This window comes from Harpia harpyja, chromosome 10 (assembly GCF_026419915.1).
Source record: "Harpia harpyja isolate bHarHar1 chromosome 10, bHarHar1 primary haplotype, whole genome shotgun sequence".
Classification (NCBI taxonomy): domain Eukaryota; kingdom Metazoa; phylum Chordata; class Aves; order Accipitriformes; family Accipitridae; genus Harpia; species Harpia harpyja.
Genome location: NC_068949.1, coordinates 44,164,405 through 44,185,911, shown reverse-complemented (window position 1 = coordinate 44,185,911; position 21,507 = coordinate 44,164,405). Strand labels below are relative to the sequence as shown.

Here is a 21,507-nt window from a genome sequence, read left to right as displayed (position 1 = left end):
CTGTCACTGCTCAGACTGCTCATTTATGGGGACCGGACCCCAGTTTTCAGACTCAGCACTTTTTTGCAGACAGAAACTCACATGCTCACAGCATGGTGCAGAAAATGATCAAAGCAAAGCAGGTTTTAAATATAAAAATAGATGGCTTGTTTTGCTCCTAACTGCAGAACGAATTAATCAGGAGAGTCAAAATTCACAAGTGCACATCTTGTCAAATTAGTTTTCACATTCATTTTGTCGACTTCAATAAAAATAACCACAATGCTCCCTCTCTGATAAGGCAAAGAAATTATGTGTTTTAAATATATCATCAAACAAATTGCAGATATAAATATGCTACCAATTAAGAAGGTAACTTAACAGACTGTCTAATCAATGCGTGCATCGGCTTTGACAACTCCGTATTTGACATTTAAGCTACTGCTCTGTGCAACTTGCTTCTGCTGTGAAAGGAAGTGAAAAGAAATAATAAAAAGTATGGAAAAGGTCCCTGAATGCAGACGTGCAAGAGCAGACTCATTGCACTGGGTTTCTCCATAGAAACCGGCTCTGCAGCAGCTCGCCGCAGACTCTGGTTAAGGCTCATCTATACGACCACACACGACTGAAGCTCGGGTTATGGGCAGAAAATAAAACCTCCTTTCTGACCAAGGCAATGCTTTAAAGAAAACCCCTTAAAGTTAAGAAACGTATGTGCTAAGGCACAGGGTGCTGCAAATAGGGAAGCAATGGGATGGTAACAAAGAGCAAAATGTCAAATTACCAAAAAAACCCCCACCAAAATGCAAAAGTCAGACCTCACCAGGGCAATATTAAAGGCCACACTGTGTCTTCTCCTCAAAGTACTTCCCACAGAGGTGAAACACTCAGATTCCCAAAAAACCCCTCCACCACCACCAAGAAAATCAATGCTGAAGAGATTCATATTCAATTTTCCCCTCCCTCCTCCAGCTTTCAGGCAAACACTAAAGATCTTCTTTAAATGTTAGCAAGTGTCAAAAAGTTTATATATTACCAGTTTGGCATCGCCGTATCATAAAGCAGTTAACGTTCCAGATTTTGTCCACATAAAGTGTTACCAGGTGTGACAGAGCATGTACGAACAGTACCAGCACACTCACACAACAAGTGCTGAGGCTCCGAGATACCAGCATCATGCACCAAACATTCTTAAAAGAATTGTTAATATTTGCAGGCGTTTTGTTTTGCCTCCCTGTTTTTGCCAGGCAACCGTCTGCTCCACGTGTGAGGACTTACATTAAACTCCTCCCGGAAGAGCTTCCCTTCATCCGCTGATCGCATCCGAATTTCCTCTTCAAGATTTTCTACTGGAATAGGGAAATACTTCTTTGGGCCCGAGGGAGACCTACTGAGCAGCATGACTCGTTGCTGTTCTGTCAGTTCAAGGAAAGTATGTGTTAAAGGCAAGTCCAGAGCAACGGATAACAAGCTATTTCCAACTACAAATTAATTTTTAGGCTGGAAGATACCAAAACATATTTCTCACACGAAACTTCAATCGGTGATAAAGCTGATACAAATGAAATAAAAAACCAAAATCATAGGCCAAGAGAACATAATAAATTCAAGTGGAACCACTACTGGTGAAATTAATAGTTTCTGTATTTACACTGGATTAAAATGTGACCAAATTTCATTTAGAAGAGGAGAAGGTTCCTTCGGCTGACGAAGAGCATCCCAGCCCACAGCTGCTCTGCCACAGGGCAGGGACAGCTTTTAGCATCTGTCACCAAAGAGATGCTGCTAGATTATTTCACTTGTGAAGGGGAAATAATAACAGTAATAAAAAATATCTTTAGCTTGACAGACAACAGAAGCTCTGCACCCAGATGAGCTGTTGCAGTTGCTCTCCATTGCCCCAGACGGCCCCAGCACCAGCTCAGCCCCGGCAGGAGACGGCTCTGCGCCAGCACGGTTTGGTACGGGGATTGCTGCGGGCGCTTCTTGCCACGTAGAGCTCGGCTCGCGGTGGGGAATAAAGCCCCAGGACACCTTCACCTGCTGCCTTCACGGCCCCTCAGGAGCACAACTGGCCACCTGGAAATTCAAATGAGCATCCCCACCGGCGGCTGGATGAAGTGGAGGGATTAATCATAGAATCGTTTGGGTTGGAAAAGACCTTTAAGATCACCGAGTCCAACCATCAACCCAACACCCCCATGCCCACTAAACCATGTCCTGAAGTGCCACGTCTACGTGTTTTTTGAACACCTCCAGGGATGGTGACTCAACCACTTCCCCGGGCAGCCTGTTCCAATGCCTGACAACCCTTTTGGTGAAGACATTTTTCCTTATATCCAATCTAAACCTCCCCTGGTGCAACATGAGGCCATTTCTTCTCATCCTATCACTTCTTACTTGGGAGAAGAGATGGAGACCCACCTCGCTACACCCTCCTTTCAGGTAGCTGTAGAGAGTGATAAGGTTTCCCCTCAGCCTCCTTTTCTCCAGACTTAACAACCCCAGTTCCCTCAGCTGCTCCTCACAGGACTTGTTCTCCAGACCCTTCACCACCTTCGTTGCCCTTCTCTGGACACGCTCCAGCACCTCCATGTCTTTCCTGCAGTGAGGGGCCCAAAACTGAACACAGGACTCGAGGTGCGGCCTCACCTGTGCCCAGTACAGGGGGACCATCACCTCCCTGCTCCTGCTGGCCACACTATTTCTGATATGGCCAGGATGCCGTTGGCCTTCTTGGCCACCTGGGCACACTGCTGGCTCATATTCAGGTGGTTGTTGACCAGCACCCCCAGGTCTTTCTCTGCCGGGCAGCTTTCCAGCCTGTAGCGCTGCATGGGGTTGTTGTGACCGAAGTGCAGGACCCGGCACTTGTCCTTGTTGAACCTCATACAATTGGCCTCAGCCCATTGATCCAGCCTGTCCAGACCCCTCTGCAGAGCCTTCCTACCCTCCAGCAGATCGACCCTCCCTCCCAACTTGGTGTCCTCTGCAAGGCTGTGGCGAAGACAACGTCAAACAGAGTGGCAGACCACCTCCCCACGCGCCGATAACGACGGGGCGACTTTCAGCAGCTGCACTTGCGAACTAAATCTGGCCGGCGGCTGCACTAACCCTTCATCGCCCAAGGGCACTACCCGGCGCCAGGCCACCGCGGGGATCTCCAAACCGCGCTCGCCAGGGTTCCTGTGCCCAAACACCGACCGAGCAGGAAGCCGGCGGGTATATTTAGAGGTTTGACTTTCTCTGTGACTGCCACCCTGTTTGTTAACCCACTCTTCAGCTCGTATGCAGCGACGTGGAACCGGCACGAAGACGTAATTCTCTAAGTTTTTCTCTTTGTTTTCACTAACGTAATTTATAAGCAAGAAAGGGACGGTTCCTCCACGTTTGCTAGGTTTGAACTGAGCCCCACAGAGCAACCCACCCGAAGGGCTCCCCGCTAACGGAAATAAACCCAGCACATTGAAAAAGCCAGGGGAAAACATTTTCAGCTCCTGAGAGTGTTTTATTTTAGTACCGCTGGCTTACAATACTGCCCTCATCCCCTTGCTTGTTTCTCTTTACGTCAGGAACCAGCCAGTAATTTCACAAAGAGTTAAGGACCCTTTTTTTCCCCTTTTAAGAAGAAATTCTGCAATTCTTTCTCTAAATACAAAGATCACAGTGCCAGAAACCTGGATCTCAGCTGGAATCCTAATAAAACATATCTAAAGAGCACGAGAAACATTTAGAAAGAAACATTTGCTGTAGCACAACTTAAAGTGAAAATTATTTAAAACCAACAACTGCAAGTTAAGATTACATGTACACCAGTACGGACCTCTATTTTTTCTGCTTTCTCTTTAATAACAATCTTATAACTTATACTACAAATAAAAAGCAAACATAACTGAATTCTTGTACACAAACAAAATTCACACCGAAAAGGAAAGCAAATCTCTCCATACCTTGTTCTTCTAAGATCCCATTTGGCATCTTTTTGTCCCCGGAGTTCACAACAGCTTTCCTATGTCTTCTGAACCTGAAATACACACAGCACGTTAATCTGAGTAACTATGTTGAAAAGTAAGAAGCATTTTCCCAAACCAGTCTTTACCAACCATGTAATTCTGGAGAAACTCTTTCTGTTCATCTTCGCTGTGAGAACCACCACCACCGCAGCACCCTCCTCTACGCTGTGATGGAGGCTCCGGCCTCACCATAAGTACGCATTTCATTTCCTTGTTAGATCATATCGAAACAAGACTGAGCCAGTTCTGCATGCAGAGCTCCACACAGACCTACCTGAAAAAATAGCCAGCCAACAGAATGAAAATGATGAAGACCAAGAGCAGAATCAGCATTGAAGTCAGTAGGTCCTTGTGTAAATTGTTCTCCTCTGTAGAGTCTGTGGATTGAACACAGCAAATGTGAAACATTAGAGACATGGATTGCTTAATCTGTTGCAGAAACTGTGCTTGGTGCACCAAAAAATCTGTGGTTCTATGCAGTAATCTGCTTGTACTTACTGAAAGCATCACAAATTATTTAATATATGCAAAGCTGAAAGTGAAAGTTCAATTTTGGTGTTTGGGTTGGGTTTTTTTCCCCCCTTCAAAAGCACAACCAAACTACCTGCTGCTGAGAGTATCAAGGATATTTTTTGGAATGACTGGTTAAGCAAAGATTTTACTTGTAGTTAGAGTAAGTTTAATGGGTACAAGTTAAATTTGAAGCAGTACCCTTATGTGCATCAGCTGTTTCTCAGCCAGACAGAAATCACCCAAGAATGCCACCCCTGTATAGATTTTATTGACTCCAGAGATACAACATGTGTTTTAAACACATCTCATCATTTAATAGTCCAAAACACTGCTGCTGGCTGTACAGGGCTGTAAAGCACATGCTGAGCATGACGGAGGGGGAAGGCAGGAGGGAACAGTGCAAACTGCAGCGTCTTCTATGGCTTGTATTAGATATAACATATATATTATATTATATATTACTATAAGAAATAGTAGAAATAATGAGACTTTTAACAAGTAGAATGGAGATTTTAAAAAATATATCTTTGTTGTATCTAGTATAAATTGCAAGTCTAATCCTTCTGTTAATAGTGTTTTTATATATGTGACTCTCTACATTTCAGCTTCATTATGCTTTTGTGACCTTTTAATTCTGCTGAACGATTCAATATACTAAAATCATTAAAAACCCAACATGTTTTATTTAAGAAAGAAGAACTCTCAGCCTTACCCTTCAGCAAGCAAAATACAACCCTGCTACTTGTTTTTCTTTCCAACCAGACGAATAAATCCAAGTTAGTGTAACAGCGGTGGTGGAGACCTTGCCAAGTGGGAAGGATGAGACCTTCACACCTGGAATTTATTGCCCATGCCACAGGACACAGAAAGAGGTCGATCTTTCCTCAGTTACAGCCACAGGAGCCAGCCGAGGCAGCAGCCCACGCTTAGGGCATCTACCAGGATGGTTCCCTGTGTGTCCAGACCCCCCAGTTTCTCCATCGTTACACCAGCCTTCCTCAGCCTCCTTCATTTGCACTGTTTAGAAATCTTACCAATGTACACTCTTCCAAAAGCAATTTTTGTTGCTGCTGGTGTGGTGGTTTTTTTTCTTTTTAAGCTACATTTACACACTTTTAACGAGTTCTTCACCATTCCTACAGTGGGCTTTGAGAACTGCAGCAGTGATTCTCCTAACACATCTTGCATTCACACTTCCCTAAACTCTTTTTGTTTACTTGCAGCAAAGGCTTTTTGAAGAGATCTTGCACAAGCCATAAAGTGACACGACATAAAGTATTATGAAAGCACAAGACTACAGTAAATATATAGGAGTATGTAACAAACACCTGCAATATTACAGAAAAGAGCTCATATGGATAAACCGACTGACCAGAATTGATCACTGAAAAACCATTTGAGCTTTGGTTTGTATCTTGTAAGCAGCTGGAAACTCTATGGATGCTCAAACAGGGTGTTAGGGCACAGAAAAACTTCCTTTAGAGGCATAGGTGCACTAGTGGCATACAAGGAAAAAAGGTATCTCAAGTCAACACGATAGTACAAAGAAAGGGAAGGCAATAAAATGCATGAAACTTGACATTTAAGTGGTATATAAAGATAAAAGTGACAGGCATGACAAAACTGTAATCAGAAACCACCACTTGACAGGGTTTCAGAAAATCACTATTGGAAGGAGTGTCTGGATGAACGTGCATCACCAGAAACAGCTTAACAATTTCTGTGTGGTATTTAGCAATACCGCACTCTGTATAGAAACCAAGGTCTGACAAAGAAACAAACAAACAAAATATCTATTTTTGCCCCTCACAGGCAAAAAGGAGCCACTTTAGCTCACTTTTGAAGTTTAGAAATTTCAGGCTCAATATCTTGGAATCTCCAGGATTTAGGGGTTTTGTGTTAGTTCTCGTCACTGGCTCTGTGTCAAGACCCATGACACAAGGGGGGAAAAACAACAAGTTTGAGTCACAAGGGAATTAAAGTTTCCCTCAGTTCATTACACAACACAGAAATCACCCGTCTTTTCCTTTCAGAAGAGCTGCTATACTCACACCACCAGTGTCTTTGGAAAACTGATTCCCAGACAAACACAGAAAGCCTCAATCCAACCCAGGAGAAGAGAAATTCAACCTCCTGCTGGACTGCTGTCTACATTTCTTTAGCTAAGGACAGAGCAATTCTCTGCATCAAGATCTCACCTCTCCTCCTCCTACCCGTTTCACAAGGAAATTAGGTCAAAACCCACAAACAGCCCCTTCTAATTTGTACACGGGCACATCTGTTTTCAAAGCCTTGCAGTGGCACACCAATGGCTTCACCTCTGCAGAGCCTGTGTGTAAGGAACAGTGTGGTTTTAAACAGTTTCACTTATTACCTGTTTTTGCTTCAATATCTGCAACGAAAATTTTATAAATGTAGCCCAAAAATTCTAAGAGAAAGTTACAACTGGGCTTAGGCCATTGTAGACTCAGAGGCTGAAAGATCATTAGCCAACACAAGTGTCTACATGTTAAGTGGGATTTTAAGGGGAGACTGAAAGACAGACCTGTACTACTTGTTTTTTAATCAGTGCTGCTTCAAAAATTGACAACTGAAACATATGAGTAAATGCATGCAGCCACTGCCAGGGAAAATTTTCTACTGCTCCAACACAAAAAGAGAGCTGTGGTCCAAAACCACAGGGCTTTGTGTTCACAGCCCCACAGAGAAGATCACCCCAAGGGTATTTTTTTAGAAATACAATTAAATAGTGACTTTCATCTTGACAAGAGAGGAGGATTATTGCGAGGAGGATGGTGGTAACCCCTCGTGCTTCCCCTGCCACCCACCGAGGCTGACTCGCTGGTTCTTCCCGGCTTCATTCCCTGTGCTGCTGGCCCAGCCGTTGGAAGGGCTCTTTCTGGAAACGTATCACCATCTCCTTCAGGGTTACGATGTTCCCACTTTCCGTATGTGTCAAAAACAAAACCACCCACAAGAAAAAAAGGGAAGTAACAGCAGCGTGTGCACATCAATAACTGCCCTGTGATCCTCCCTCCACACTCTCTCCCAAACTTTGATTTTCTTCATCCCATTATCGGTTCCTTTGCAAGTAGGACCTGAACAGTAAAATGGCCTGTGAATAGAAGTGTGATTAAAACAGTTTCTTCTCCCTCCACAAAAGCAAGCTAACAAGGCAAGGTGCGTGGTTTGCCCTAGAAAGCAAGCCAGGTACCTGAAATTATTCTGGTGATTGACAAAGAACAGACAAGATATTGTTTATCTCAGCACAAGAGAAATCCCACAACAACAGGCTCTATTTACTCACAAGTCTGAGCTTCTTTTCAAAAAACAGGGAACTTAACCTTCCACCTCTCCAAAACTAAAACTAAATTGCTCTCACCCATTATTTGGGTTAGATTTCAAGTGGGTTTTTTCCAGGGTCCATCCTCCATCTCTGCTGTCCCTTCAGCAGACACACAAATGTCCTTTAAACAGTGCTCAGTCAAATCCGACCACCGAGGCTTTCGGGCAGTGACACATGCCTCTGTTTTGGGTCAGAACTGTTTCAGACATCCAGCTCTGCAAAGGACACCGACCTCCTCCGACATTTATTTTACATGAAGAGCAGCTGTCACAACCTCTTGACACAGACCTTATCCATCACATGGCAAACACAGTGCACTCAATCTTAAATAGTGCCATGTTATAAAATTTATGATTATTAATAGACTTCTGGTCAAATTTTAATAAAGATGTTTTGTCGCCTGCAGGCACAAAACCCAACGCTTCCCAGTTTACCGCAATTTTGGTACTTACACACAACTAGCAGAGTTAACGCATCCCCCACGCGTGGGATACAGGAGCTCTTAGACATGTCTCTGCTGAAGAGCTCAGTCCAGCTCGCATCAACTTCTGCAGCCAACTTGCCTGGTGGCCGTGCAAGACCTCACACATTAATTTAGGGGATACTTCCAACCAGATAATCGATCGTGCATGAAAGCGTTGAGTATCTTCCATATTACTCCTTCAACTGTTCATGTTTCAAAGGGCAAGGAAGCATCTTCAATTTTTATGGTAGTCTTTCAGTGCTCCCCACATGCCTCATAGAGCAGGTAACTCTCAAAATTCACTGGGAGCAATCACAGGGAGCGGCAGAGCTCACCAAAGCACACACAGCCACGGGACAGAAACCCTTTCATGTTACCACCTTGCTGGGGGTACCGGGATGCTACTCGCAGTGCAGATGCCCGTGTGGCGCAGGCTGTCCTCCTGCCATTGTTTGGACTGATGCTAAGGTGAAGACACAGTCATGTGACATATTTTGGGTAGTCCTTAGTACTTCTTGTGGACATAGGCATTTTTGAAGTGTTTGGATGGGTTGAGTAGCAGGGTATTTAAATTATTTTTTGTTGGTGGTGTAAAAACTTCCACAAGTGCTTAACTTCTGTTTGCTGAACTTTCTGTTCAGATTTAAGAGTGATTGATTTATTATAATTAAGCCTCTCGCACATCAGTGTGTGCTTCCTATACGCTGAAAACCTACAAGTGAACTCAATAAAAGGAGAACTCTCCTCCTTTCTCAGTTTTCATCTAGCCACCACGCCTCCTTGAGATCCGGCTGAACTTGTGCTGCGATGACTGGGCAGAAGTCTACCCATGCCAACAGGGATATCACAAAGTCCAGACTAAGCTCTCTCATGCTGTGTTTGGAAGAGAAAAGCCCAGCCCTGCAGAGAACTGCTGTGCTTCACCGTGCCTTGACTGCGGAGATAAAGCAGATATGCAGCTGATAACCGGGAGATGCATTTAGTACATATGAAAAACAAACCCGAATAAAAAAAAAAAAATAAAAAACATAAAGGAAGGGCAAAGGAAAAAGACCGGTAGGGAAGACAAACCAGTGCCCACAGCCTGCAGTACGCACGAAGGCAAACAGCAGCAAACGCAAGAATCGTGCCTGCGTTTGCCATCCCAGAGCCAAAAGCCGCACAGCCAGACCGAGCACAGCCCTGCCTGCCACTGCAATCATGGAACAGTTTGGGTTGGAAGGGACTTTTAAAGATCATCTAGTTCAACCCCCAACCCAAAACCACCGATTTCTGAAGTTCTGCTTTTCAAACTAATTCTTGAAATTGAGTATCTACCAGCAAAGCATCCCTTTGGCTTTTAAATACCAAGTAAAATGAGCCAGCCTCCTTCTTCAAAACTCAATTTTCTGATGATGCCTCATCTTCTACATGAAAGCAGCACCACAAGCCTAGCGTGAAAAGTCCCCATCTCTGGGTCCCGTTCTGGCTATCGTATAGCAAGACTTCAGCCTTTCGATACATTGCTTCAGTCATCTTCAAAGACACCCACTAACCTCTTGAAAGTTTAAACCAGCAATAAATAAGGCATCAAAAGCTGCCTTTCAACCTCCCACTGATCTGATAAATTCATTACCTCTGCATGTTAATACATCGGTAGTGGAAAGAAATTGTAAAGATGGGCATGAAACCCATGAAATATTCATGGAGTAAACACTAAAGGAATTGAAACACTTGGAAAGGACTTAAAAGCGTTACTACTGCAACTCCCAGGCTGCTTTCACATTTAAATTACATAACAAGTAAAAATACAAGAGAAGTAAAAGAATCCTGGCTATGATTAATACTGGATAACTAATTAATACCTGAGTAACCAGGAATTATTTAAATGCTATGGACAGTATCATGTATAAATAGTCTGTCACACATATTTGATAGCATAAAGTTTTATCTACTTGAAATACACTTTTTTTTTAATGCAAATCCCAATAAATAAATAAATACTGGTTTATATTTATTTAATACAGTTGAATACTCTGGGTAAATGGCAGTGCGATTTCTCCAGTAAATGGCAGTGCAATAAAACCCAGAAAATTCTGATTTTATGAAAGGGAAATTTCATGGTAGCAATTTCATGGTACTCTTGTAGGAAGCAAAATGGCAGTAGTGCTGAAAAATTGAGCCATACAGACTAGGTATCCATGTTTAAAATAAGAATAAACCCAACATTTTAATTCAACAAGTGTTTTAAAAATCAAGTCAGCTAAAATAATGACATGCAATAAATTGTAACTATTACTTTCAGAATCAAAAGCATCTTATCTTTTTGGATCATTCATCAAATTAGCATGCAAAAGGAAAGCTGGATTTTTTTAGTATCCTTCAGTTCTCTCCGTATTCTTTTAAATGGCGTTTTCTTGATACTTCAATCAAAAATCTTTATTTTTGTATTAAAAAAATTGTATTATTTCAATGGCTATTAAATGTATTAGATAATCCTATTATCTTGGAACTTTCTATACAGCAATGTATTTTCATTGTGCACGTACTTGTCTATCAGACAAAACTCTTCTTTGCTTCTCACTGCAAAGTAATGAAGGCTTTGATATTCAGGAAAAAACAGTTTAGTTGTAATAATCATTTCTAAATCGTTGTCCTGGTTTCAGCTGGGATAGAGTTAACTGTCTTCCTAGTAGCTGGTACAGTGCTATGTTTTGAGTTCAGTATGTGAAGAATGTTGATAACACTGATGTTTTCAGTTGTTGCTCAGTAGTGTTTAGACTAATGTCAAGGATTTTTCAGCTTCTCATGCCCAGCCAGTGAGAAAGCTGGAGGGGCACAAGAAGTTGGCACAGGACACAGCCAGGGCACCTGACCCAAACTGGCCAACGGGGTATTCCATACCATGGGACGTCCCATCCAGTATAGGAACGGGGAAGGGGGGGCAGGGATTCACCGCTCGGGGACTGGCGGGGTGTCGGTCGGCGGGTGGTGAGCAATTGCACTGCGCATCATTTGTACATTCCAATCCTTTCATTATTGCTGTTGTCATTTTATTAGTGTTATCATTATCATTATTAGTTTCTTCTTTTCTGTTCTATTAAACCGTTCTTATCTCAACCCACGGGTTTTGCTTCTTTTCCCGATTTTCTCCCCCATCCCACTGAGTGGGGGGGAGTGAGTGAGCGGCTGCGTGGTGTTTAGTTGCTGGCTGGGGTTAAACCACGACAATCGTATCACTGAAATTAAGATTTAATTAAAACACAGACGATAAGATTACTCTTACCCATATTATCATACTTAAATTCAACACAATTTTGAATTAAGCTTTGAAGATGAACAGCATCTATGGAGAAACTCCCTTTTTACTAATTTGATTAAAATTCTGGGAAGTGATACAACTAACAAGTTACTTCCCTTTCCCAATTCCCAAATTCTTACATATTCAGACCAACATTAGTAACTTGCTCTCCTACTGCTCCAGATGCCAGACAAGAAGCAGGGCACTGACGATGACTCGACAATATTTCAGCAGAGCCATTTATTGGCAAATTTATACTTCGCTAAATTTCTAAATTTTTATTTATATTATCAATTTATTTATTTTGAAAGCCCTAAGCAATAGAACACTAAGATTGTCATTACTAACGGTAGAGCCCCTTGCTTCCCTAACCCTTCACTTCCCCTGCGGAGGTCTGTTAGCCCTCAGCTCTACCTTCACTCTTCTCCAGCCTCAGATTTTGGTGAAAGCAAATGCCTAACACCTAAATTACTACAACTGCCGTTTGATTCTTGCTTGGCTCTCCTTCCATACAGGTGTAAAGTTCACAGGCAGATTAAAAATAAACCAACCAAACCAACCACAGAAACACCCTCCTATAAAGACTGGGTGTCAACAACGGTCACCTGAAAACTTATCAAGATTTCACCACACTGTTTATATGGAACATCATCAGCTTTATTTCCCTTCAACCAAGTCCACAGAGCAGCTATCCCTTCGGAAATCCCGCTCTGACGTCAGCACGATGTCACGCGCTGCCACCGCCTCAACAGCAAACCACTGCCTGACAAACACCGCTCACCAGCATACGTATTTCGAAGATAGCTAGCTAGGATTATGAAGGATAAGGACAACGTGCAAGTAAAATATATCATCCCATCACAGAACATAATAGTAGAATCAGTATCTTAAATAAGAAACCCGAACAAACCCTTATTTGACTTGAACGAACGAACCCCTCTCCAGGACAATAACGCGTTAGGATGCAGTTGTAGGAGGGCTTAAAGCAAGAGGAAGAAATACCAAAAATAGAAATGAGGATGAATAAAAGACGCTGTGGTGGACCGGTGAGTAGAAGACTGCTCTCAGGTGTTTGAAAAAGGCTTTTTTATTTTTCACCTGACCTAATCTTATGCAGGACATCTGCACTATTATCCACCTCCTTGAGTCTTGCCTTAGACAGCTCCTATCATTAGAAAACACAGAACACACATAAAGACTGCATGTCCTCATGATGTTTAAATATGCTCACCCTGCTGTCTAACTGGTAATTTCTTTAATTCCTATTATCTGTGCCCAGGTCCCATCACGTTGGAGACCCACAGTGACAGCTCCTGGGGCGTGCAGACCTTGCAGCCCCGGCGGGAGGAGCCATCCTGTGCTTTCCCACCTCTCCCAAAGCTGTCCTCTGCATTTCCCATACATGGGAAAGAGAAAGTAAAGCGTACAGCACCATATGGAGATCAAACACAAAGGTCATCTGGCAAGATTAGAAGCGTATTTGTGGGGTCAAAGTCCTGGAAAAATATCCAGGACTATGTCACCAGGGGAACCTCACCATAAGTCCCTTTCCACATCCACTCCCATCCCCGCAAATGAAGTGATGTCCTTACTTGTTGTTGTTGTTGGTTTTGGCAGTTCAGTTCCATTGGGTGGTAAAGCTTGTGCAAACAGAAAACTAACACAGAGCAGAAGGAGCGAGCAGGAATGTTCCATCCTGGACCTAAAAGAAAACAAAAGCAAAAGATAAACTTTCAGGTCAAATTACTATTACGTTTTTTCCTCAGGTCAGAAGAAAGCTAAAAGAAAAAGCGACGTTCACTTTAGATGAGGGAAGTTTTAAAACTTGTTTTATACTCTCCCACTGCCTTATCACTTAACTTTCAGTTTTGATGCAGAAGGAAGAGCAAAATACCAGTTGCACGCACTAAGAATTCATTAAGAATGTTTTAAATCCACGAACAGGAAGATAACGCTTAGCCATCGTTCAAAGACAACGACAGAAATCAGGCCAGAAAAGCTACTCTACATCAGTAAAACACAGCAGCTGAGGACACCGAGGCAAGGAGTCTGGAAGTCATTTCCATAGATAAGAAGAAAACTCCTAAGTACCAGCAGCTGGAATCTTGGGAATAAATGCAAATCTTGAGAATAAATGCAAAAATCATGTATTTTTGGTGATTCCTGCCATAATTGCATGTGTTATGGCTTCTGCAAAGAGCACGAGTAGGGGCAGCGAGGGCTGCAGGAGGGGAAAGCAGCCCAAAACCCCAGCGTGGCCGGACCCTGTCTTAAGGGTCCAAGTGACTTTCTTCCACGAGACCAATACTTCCACACCGTGTAACTTCGACACACAATCTTGGCACCACAGATGCCTGGAGACCAAAACAAAGAGGAAAAGCTTTTACCAACCAAGCAGACCAGTAACAACCATAAAGTTTAAAGTACCTGGAACGAGCACTTTTTAGAGTTTCCTTATCCCACCCTTGATTTCCTATAGACATACATATGGTGCTTCATAGATACGTTCCTTTGGAGTACAAAGCTGTGTGCCACAGCTATGAGTCTGCGAGCTACAAAGCGTTTGACCAAAGCCTTCCAAACACAGAGAATTTCAGGTTTCATGAGACCAGAAAATAATTTCTGATGTAGAGAAGGTTAGAGAAAAAGTGTGATGAGAATGTGCTGCCGGGAAAAGTCAGGGAAATTAATAGTTGTAGATAAATGAGCTGGTCTAGAAACGTTCTAGTCCCTCTAAATCAAGGTTTTTGTGGAAAAAATAAATGTTGTTACTAATTTGCTGTACATTTATCCAGTCCCTAATGAACATATTAATTATAAGAGGCTGCCATCTCAGCCATTAGCCAGTCTTGCTTGATTTAAAAATAATTTCTTTGGCATCACACACAAACATTACTTTCTGTATTTCGCAAATGGCAGAACACATCCAGATGGTGGCTCTACATCCATTGCTAAAATTATAACCGTCGTAATACTGCACAACGCAGCCCCCCAATGCTTCAGTATGATATATTTAATATTACAATTTCCACAGGATATTGTATAGTAGTGCCTAACAACAGACAAAAAAAATCCAGGAACTTTGCAGTCATTAGAATAACCATTAGAAAATCCTTCCTTTCAATGTAAAATGGGATAATCCACCAGAAATAATCTCTGGCTAAGCGCAAATGTATAAAAAACTTCTGTAACAACAATTTTCACACCACCTTTTCGCCGCTCTCACACGCGTTATTCAGAAGTGAACCTTATTCCCCACCTTTCTGCTATACCTAGGACTAAACTCAAACTCAGCACACACCTGGTATTCTTTAAAAAAGAAGAGAAACAGACCTAAAAATTAATTCTCTTACGCTTTGAAGGGATGTCAGCAGCAGCAAGGCTCTCACCAAGCCAGGCACAGGAGCGGCCAGCACGGGCTCTGCTCAGCAGAGCGCACCAGAAACCGCAGCTGCCTTAGGGAGCACACAGACCCTTGAAGGAAAGGCATCAAGTAATCTCATCTGATATTACAGTTCATTATTTGTTTTCTTTTTCAAGGCTCTGTTAGATACAGAGCAGCCCTTCTGCCCGCTGAAAGTACTGAAAGCATGCTCAGTTTACCAAGGTAACACCTTCCAGAAGGGATTGCAGGCTGCTTTCTATCCATTGGCCCTAAGATGCTATGTTAAATTCTTCCAAGTGTTATGAGTATATAGGAGTACAAAAAAAATGAACATGAAAGTAAAAAGACAAAATATATTTTCTGAGAAAAAAAGAAACACATATAAAACTTTTTTTACACGGGAGCACACACTTAATAGCATTTCTTTATTCTTTCTCCCCATCTTACAGTTTGGAAGCTCAGTGGATCTTGCTCTAACATAATGAGTGAAGTAAGAATAATAAAAAGTATTATTAGCATCAAACTTTATTTTCTTAAATGTCTTCCCCCCCCAGTCCAGCTTCCTACTGACAGATTTACTTATTCAATTCCTTCTACTACTGTTTATAATTTAAGCAGACTAGATGTCTTAAGCTAACAGGCTTAGTCAACAGCCAGGTTAACCCTGAACTAGCCATTCTTAGGATTAGACAACTAATTATGCATAATGGCTTATTGCAAAATGTATCAGTGTTGCCATCACATGCAGACCTGGTCTGACAACTGCGACCCAGCTTTGTCGGCAGCAGACCCATCCTCCTCCTCTGAAACACTCCAGCTTTGAGAAATCGCTTTAGCCAGGACTAACTAGATAAAATCAAAACCATTTATAGTTTTGTTATGACAGTCGCCATAGTAAGGGACCATACTGATATCAACTCTAAGAAGTTTTATACCTAGGCTACTTGGGCTGAGTTGAACAAATATATATTCTCAGTCTTGTCTATCCATTGTAACAGTTGAGTAAGAAGTTAATATTTAGATGTTGTAGGAAAAAAAAAAACAGGCTGTATTAAAAAAACCCAAACAAACAAAAAACCAAACAAACAAAAACCAACCCAAATTTAAGACAATTACCTGCCCTAAAAATCCCCAAGGCATTGTGAATTTTTCTGTTCAGCAAAACAAACCCCCCCAGTGGAATTTGGTGTAATTTTGGAAGCAACCTATATTATAAAAAACTGGTAAGGCTACATTGTATTTAGCATTATATATAACCTTCCAAAATGTAACAATTTAGACTTATAAAGCAATAGTATGCTGGAAGCTCAAAACATGCAGCAGCAGTTTACATGAACTGAGGGGAGGGGAAAGGAAGGAAGAGGATTTGGAAATCTGGAATAAAGCCAGAATAAAAGTGGCATCAACAGGGAAAGGGGCTGGCGTTGCCAGGAACGAGGTGCTGAATGCTGCACTCCACCGACTGCAATGCTTTACACCCTCGGCAAAGGCTGCTTAAATCCACTGGCCGTTCGAGTAATCAATTCCAGCAGTTACAGTGAGCTGTTTGCTGAACGGTTTTACAGAGTGGCGTTGAGTTCACCAGCTCACCCTTAAAATACATCCAGCTCTTTAAAAAAAATAACCAAAATAATTGAAGTTGCTGGCAGGTTTCTAAGAGACTGGCAAGTGTAAGGAACATCAACATTTCTCACAGAATTACCATTATAAGAGTTTTACAGATTAAAAAAACCACGCCAGACATCTTGTATCTGTTCTCTTGAATGTGATAAAGTGTAACTTGAGTATACATTCAGTGCCCCACAATTTGGCAGAAATAAATACATCTACAAAGATTATGCAAATTCTGGGATCTCATTTTTGTCCTAAGCACTGTCCTGGTTTTGGCTGGGATCGAGTTAGTTTTCTCTCTAGTAGCTGGTACAGTGTTATGTCTTGGGTTATCATGATGGTAATGTTGATAACACACTGATGTTTTCAGTTGTTGCCAAGTGTTTATACCAAGTCCAGGATTTTTCAGCTTCTCATGCCCAGCCAGCGAGAAGGCTGGAGGGGCACAAGAAGTTGGGAGGGGACACAGCCAGGACAGCTGACCCAAACTGGCCAAAGGGGTTTTCCACACCATGTGACATCATGCCCAGTATATAAACTGGGGGAGTTGGCCTGGGTGGGATCGCTGCTCGGGAACTAACTGGGCATCAGTCGGCGAGTGGTGAGCAATTGCATCGTGCATCACTCGTATATTCCAATTCTTTTATTATTATTATTATTGTCATTTTATTACTGTTATTATTATCATTATTATTTTCTTCCTTTCTGTTCTATTAAACTGTTCTTGCCTCAACCCACATGTTTGGGGGTTTTTTTTCCCCCAATTCTCTCCCCCATCCCACTGCCGGGGGCTGGGGTGGGAAGTGAGCGAGCAGCTGCGTGGTGCTTAGTTACCGGCTGGGGTTAAACCACAACAAGCACTTTACACTTCTGCTTGCTAAAGAAAGAAGGATTAAAACTTACAGCAAATTTAGGTGCCGCAGCAAAGGACTGAGCTTAGCACGACCAAGCACTACTTGCAACCAAGTAGTAAATACTCCTCTTCAGACTGGGGTGGATGGGGAGGTGAGAAAGTTGCAATAACATCAAAACACTGTAAGCTTTACTGTATATTTATGTACTTCACATACAGGACCTCAACTATATAATTTTTTGAAACAAAAATCTTCACAGACACAGCAGCATTTTCCATCCTTAAGAAGGTACAACATCATGATAAACTCTGTTAAAAAAAAAAAAAAGGTAAAAAATAATAACAACTCCTCTTCAGAGGAAACAGGCAGGTAGAAAAGCACTGCTGAACAAGAAAGGACAACCGCATACTACAAAAGAAGCCTCTTGTTGATAAAATCAGAAAGGAAAAGATCCAGGTAGAGACATACGCTGTCGTTATTACATGGCTTTGCTGTAAGGGAACTGCTGCCCCGCCTGGAAAAAGAAATAGGAACTGCTTTCATAACCATATGGGGATACAATGCAGTTTTATCTACTTACATCCTACTACCTCCAGCCTTTATTTCCTGGATATGCAGGAGTAAATGGCTCAGGCACTTAAGCTTTAACTCCATGGACTAATATTTTTTTTTTGTAGCAAAAGATTCTTAGCTATTTCTGATTATCTGAAGCCTTAAAATGGTGCCAGAGATTCCTGTTACAACCACAGTTTTAAAAGTCTGCATTGTTATAGGTAAATGCTTCCACATCCAACAGAGAACTTGATACTATGACCAAAAAAAAAAAAAAAAAAAGTCACTGTAAAATTGCACATCTAACTCAAATCCTGCCAAGGAGGCAGAGCACTTGAAATCTAAATGCAATCCAGTAAGGATCAGCTCAGAAACCAGGGGAGCGCGTGAAGCCTGTGCACAGCTCATCCCAGCATTGGGATCGCTGCCACCGCTTCTCGCGCGGTCCAAGGAGCTGCCACGGGGATGGCCCAGCTCCCCAAAACGTGAGAAAACAGCATGATTTTCAGGGATTACTGGATTAGTACACATGCTTAATTTCTATTTTTGCTGCAGAACTGAATCCTCATCTGACCTGACAGTTTAAGAATAAAACCTGGGTTTTAAGAAAATACGCTAATAAAACCTCTGTCGTGCTGTGTGGCATTGCTACAGCTGTGGGACTTTTTCCAAGGAGTCTGATGCAGAAGCTACTTCAGAGTGGGTTAAATAGATACCCGTTCCCTGTATCCTCCTGAAGCAGGAACAAAACAGCAAAACATCCCATCTAATACAGAGGATGGTGGAGAAACTGTTGGGTTTTGGTTTTTTCCCCCAGGCTTTAGTATCATGCAGCTCAGGTCATGCCCCAGATTTTTAGTGCTAAAAAAAGTAATATTCTAAAGGATAAGCACCATCAATTCAGAAAATATAATTAGAAGTGAGAGACGTGAAAGCCCTGTCACTGTAGGTTGACAAATGTGTTGGCACCTGGGATGTTGGCCACACCATGAGCAAACGCCAACCCAAAAAGATCAGTAGTTTAAAAAAAACAAACTGCAAAAAGGGAAGAGGGGAAAGCCACACTCTCTCCTTGCTCTGCCTTTTCTCCTTTTGCTCCTCTCCTGCTTTTCACCCATAAACCTCCAAACACAGTTGGTCCTGCTGAAGAGTTTTAAGCCCCAGTGCCTGTTTTCTCCAGCTGGCTGGGGGGGTTCCCCTACCCGGAGCAGGCGAGCCAGCGTGGGCAACTCCCTGGCTGGGAACTCCAGGAGCAGCTCTCATCTCCGATAGAGCTGACCACAGCTACTTTCTCTTTCCTGAAGCTCTGGCATTCCCACCATATCTCTGCCAACCCACCTGAGCACACCAGGCAATGCCGAGTTATATTTTAACTGGAATAGCTCTTGCGTGACTTCATTTTTGGTTAGGACTTTATTGCACCATTATGTCATAAGGCGGGTAAGAAAGCATTACTGCAGCATTTCAAAGAAAATTATTCATTTGAATTACGTTTTTACAAAATAACCAGAAAAAGAAGCGCTCCTTTCCATTCCCAAGGAACAGGGGGGAAAGCGGGAGCTTGCATGGAGATGAATTCAAGACACACGGCGTCAAGATAACGGGATCAACGGCAGAGCGTTGTGCCGAGTCCCAGCGGACCCCTCTGACCAAAAGTCCAGGCTCTCCACCGCCAGCCCCCCCCTTGGGCAGTCGGCATCAAAGCCTGTGGAGCAGCAGGACCTCAGGCTCCGGCGCTCAGCATCCCACCTCGCGCCCCGCCGCTCCACGGGGCATCAGCTGGAAACAGCTCTTGGGTGTTCCTCTAATTTTGGGTAACCGTTCAATAACAAACTGTTACTTGGGAGTTATACCTTAAGCTCCAAATCGAATTTCCAGAAGTTTGGTAGAAGTTACCTGTTTTGACGCACTTTAAAATTTAGGAGCTTTAGAAAAAAATGAATGTATCCGGTCTCTTTCCCTTTGCTTTCTTTGCATCCCTGTAATTCTGGCTCAGAGACTTAGGATGTCCCAAAATCCAGAGGAAAAAAGAAAAGCACTTGAGGTATTTGTTGAGATGTTGTGCATGCATTCAGTGCAGCCCAGCAAGCAGCAAGAAACTCAGGCAGGGACCTCTCTGCTTGGGAAACGTTCTTCAAAATTCAGCCACGCAGTCTGCTGCACGGCTGTTCCTCAGAGGCAAGTTAGAAAACACCCCACGATGAAAAGTTAAATTTCATCATAAAAATGTATTTCTTATGGGACTCTCTACAGCACACTCACTGTTGGGTGTTTTGTACATAAAAATACAAGCTTTGTTTCTGACCTCTTCAGGAATAGCAAGAGAATTTAAGGGATCAATATCTAATTTTAAAATCATGTATAATTTAATATAACCACTCACAAAATTATATCTGACAATAACAATTCCTCATGTATCCTATACGGATACCTGCAATAAAGATCATATAAAGGAGATGGCAATAATTAGATTAAAAAAATACAAATTAGAATAACCACTTACACATAAGACACTGAGCGAGGCAAAGTACCAATTAACCGAATAAAATGAATTCCCATTTAGAATAATCAAGCTTGATAGACTGTCTTACTTGCTTAATCACTGTGCTTCTAATTCAGGTAGACAAGTTATTGCATTTGCTTTCATTTGCATGTAAGAGGTCAGCATATACAGCACAGAGTATGGGTGTGACAACAAGTTACAGCCCTGTTGAGAAATGATGATTTCTGATCTGCCAGCGGCCAGTTTCTCAGGCAAGCAGGCTAGCAACCTGCACGGCACACGCATTCATGGACTATGTACGGCTTAACAAGGATTTATAGAGAAAATATGTTAGCTGTTCAAAAAAGTTATGTTTAAAGATACATACCTGAATACAGACAAAAATTACCGCTTTTGCAATAGTAATTTTTAAATTCTACTGACCCGATATAGCTGGTCCTATCGGTCTTTCTCAGTACCATGAGCAAGTCTCAAAACCCAGTCTACCATGGCTAACACTAGTTCAAATCCATTTCAATTAGCAATGCTGAGATCTCCAGCGAATATAAATCACTGGTTGTCACCAGCAGATTAAGCACTGCATTAGCAGGTCTGCTCTGAAAAGGATTAAATGACAGTGTTGACAGTGGGGTTGACATGCCACCATTACAAAGTGACATTTGCCACATTAAAAATGGTGAGGAATTTTTCAATCGGATTCTACAAAAGCACCCAGGACCAGGAGGCAGCAGCGCTGAGTATGATGGTGATCTCTTTCCTTCTATTTTCTTGGGTTCTTTGGTACTACCACTCACCAGGATTAGGTTCAAAGCAGTTATGAAGATATGCTATGTGATAAATTGTATAAAAAAGAGGTTTGGTTTAGATGTGTTTAAAACCAGGAATATAATGAACTTTGACTGCAGCCTTAATTTTGGAAAAGTATACATTTCCCACTCAGGTATTACGTATATGACTTATCTGCAGCCCCATAGTTCTCGAAATGAGGGGAAAAAAAAGAAAGATTTC

The 21,507-nt window shown here is 42.3% G+C and overlaps 1 protein-coding gene across 6 annotated transcripts in view; it reads right to left on the bottom strand.

Annotated features, from left to right (window-relative positions):
- The window catches only part of PTPRE (protein tyrosine phosphatase receptor type E), a 121,716-nt gene that overhangs the window by 38,609 nt on the left and 61,600 nt on the right, over positions 1–21,507 (bottom strand). For 5 of the 6 annotated variants that reach the window (XM_052799513.1, XM_052799512.1, XM_052799510.1 and 2 more), the window contains exons 2-5: positions 13,187–13,296; positions 4,267–4,369; positions 3,930–4,003; positions 1,258–1,394 (exon numbers count right to left, since the gene is read on the bottom strand). In XM_052799513.1, the coding sequence (XP_052655473.1) occupies positions 1,258–1,394; positions 3,930–4,003; positions 4,267–4,369; positions 13,187–13,289 (417 nt within the window). In that variant the 5' untranslated portion in view covers positions 13,290–13,296. Of the gene's footprint in view, positions 1–1,257; positions 1,395–3,929; positions 4,004–4,082; positions 4,148–4,266; positions 4,370–13,186; positions 13,297–21,507 lie in introns of those variants that run through there. The other variant, XM_052799515.1, reaches the window with a different exon arrangement.